Here is a 1,443-nt window from a genome sequence, read left to right as displayed (position 1 = left end):
TGTTCTGTAAAAATGTATATATTCGCCGATACGATATATCTGCGACAGGCTCATATCGGCCGATAATATCGGCAAAACGATATCGGTCGGGCTCTAGTGTTAAATATGTATGAATTCTTAACAGAACACATTCAACTGTATTTTCCCTCCTTCCACAGACTCAACAGATAACACCACAATTGGCCCTCCAAGTCCTTTTACAGTTTGATAAAGCTATCAACACAGCACTGGCCAACCGGGTCCGCAACAGGGTCAATTTTAGGGTAACTCAACATCCTCCACAATAACCTTTAGAAATAAGTTTGTTTTGTCTGCTTATACAAGTTATTTGGCTAACTAGCTCTGCTTTGAACTGGACATAGTTGTGATGCACTAAGAATCACTGCTCTTTGTTTTATCCACAGGGATCTCTGAACACGTACAGATTCTGTGATAACGTTTGGACATTTGTTTTAAATGACGTTGAGTTCCGGGAGGTGACAGATTTGGTCAAAGTGGACAAAGTAAAAATTGTAGCATGTGATGGCAAAAGTAAGAAATTTGATTCACTAAGCTGATGTTATATGGTATATTTTCATACTTTTGGTTTTGCGATGCAGTCCTCCTAATTGAACTGTTTTTCTTATAGACACTGGGTCTAATGCAGCTGAGTGAAATCAAGGTGGAGAGAAAAGTGAACTGAATTTGCTGGCTGATGGGAAGGATGAGAAGAATTGAAGACGAGGCACACAGTGTTGGGGACTGTGTATATATTATTTATTACAGGAAACAGTTCTCCAGCCTTCATACATCAACCTGCTCAGTGGAGGACTGACAAACGTATGGAGCACACAAGGCCTTGGATGTCACATGAAATTTTTCTTGTTATAAATAAATATATATAATTTTCATAGAAATGGCAATGCTTTTCAGTTTGTTACTATTTAGCTTATTCTCTAATAAACTTGTTTTAAATGTTTTTTGTTGTGAAGAATGTTTTTTTAAACCCCTTTTTTGTGGCCTTTTTCCTTCAAATGAACAGGATAAATAACTGTATCTGGAAATGACCCAAACCGTTTTCGGTCTCTGGTTGCACACGTACGCACCATTGAATGTACACTAGCTGACTGGCCACGTCTTCAAATGTTTTTGAACAGTTTAACTCTCATTAGCTCTGGCCTATAACCTTAAAGGGGTCATATGATGTTGCTAAAAATAACATTATTTTGTGTATTTGGTGTAATGAAATGTGTTTATGCGGTTTAAGGTTAAAAAAACATTATTTTCCACATACTGTACATTATTGTTTCTCCTCTACAAAGCTCATCGGTCTGAAAAGCGAGGTCTGCTGTGATTGGCCAGCTATCCAGTGCGTTATGATTGGCCGAATACCTCAAGCGTGTGACGGAAATGTTACGCCCCTTACCATACTGTTGATGCCGTGTCCGGCCGGAGCAACGAGAC

At 38.8% G+C, this 1,443-nt stretch overlaps 1 protein-coding gene across 1 annotated transcript in view; it reads left to right on the top strand.

The window, feature by feature from the left end:
* Positions 1-911, top strand: part of LOC107741436 (transcription initiation factor IIA subunit 2) — a 4,251-nt gene extending 3,340 nt beyond the window's left edge. Inside the window, exons 2-4 of the mRNA XM_016554162.1 lie at positions 159-263; positions 405-531; positions 629-911. Of these exons, the coding sequence (XP_016409648.1) occupies positions 159-263; positions 405-531; positions 629-654 (258 nt within the window). The 3' untranslated portion in view covers positions 655-911. The remainder of the gene's footprint in view (positions 1-158; positions 264-404; positions 532-628) is intronic.
* The last annotated feature ends 532 nt before the right edge of the window (positions 912-1,443 follow it).

The sequence above is a fragment of the Sinocyclocheilus rhinocerous genome, unplaced genomic scaffold (genome assembly GCF_001515625.1).
Source record: "Sinocyclocheilus rhinocerous isolate Xijiao unplaced genomic scaffold, SAMN03320098_v1.1 scaffold1007, whole genome shotgun sequence".
Classification (NCBI taxonomy): Eukaryota; Metazoa; Chordata; class Actinopteri; order Cypriniformes; family Cyprinidae; genus Sinocyclocheilus; species Sinocyclocheilus rhinocerous.
The sequence above is the reverse complement of the archived record's forward strand: the minus strand, read 5'-3'. Positions and strand labels throughout refer to the sequence as shown.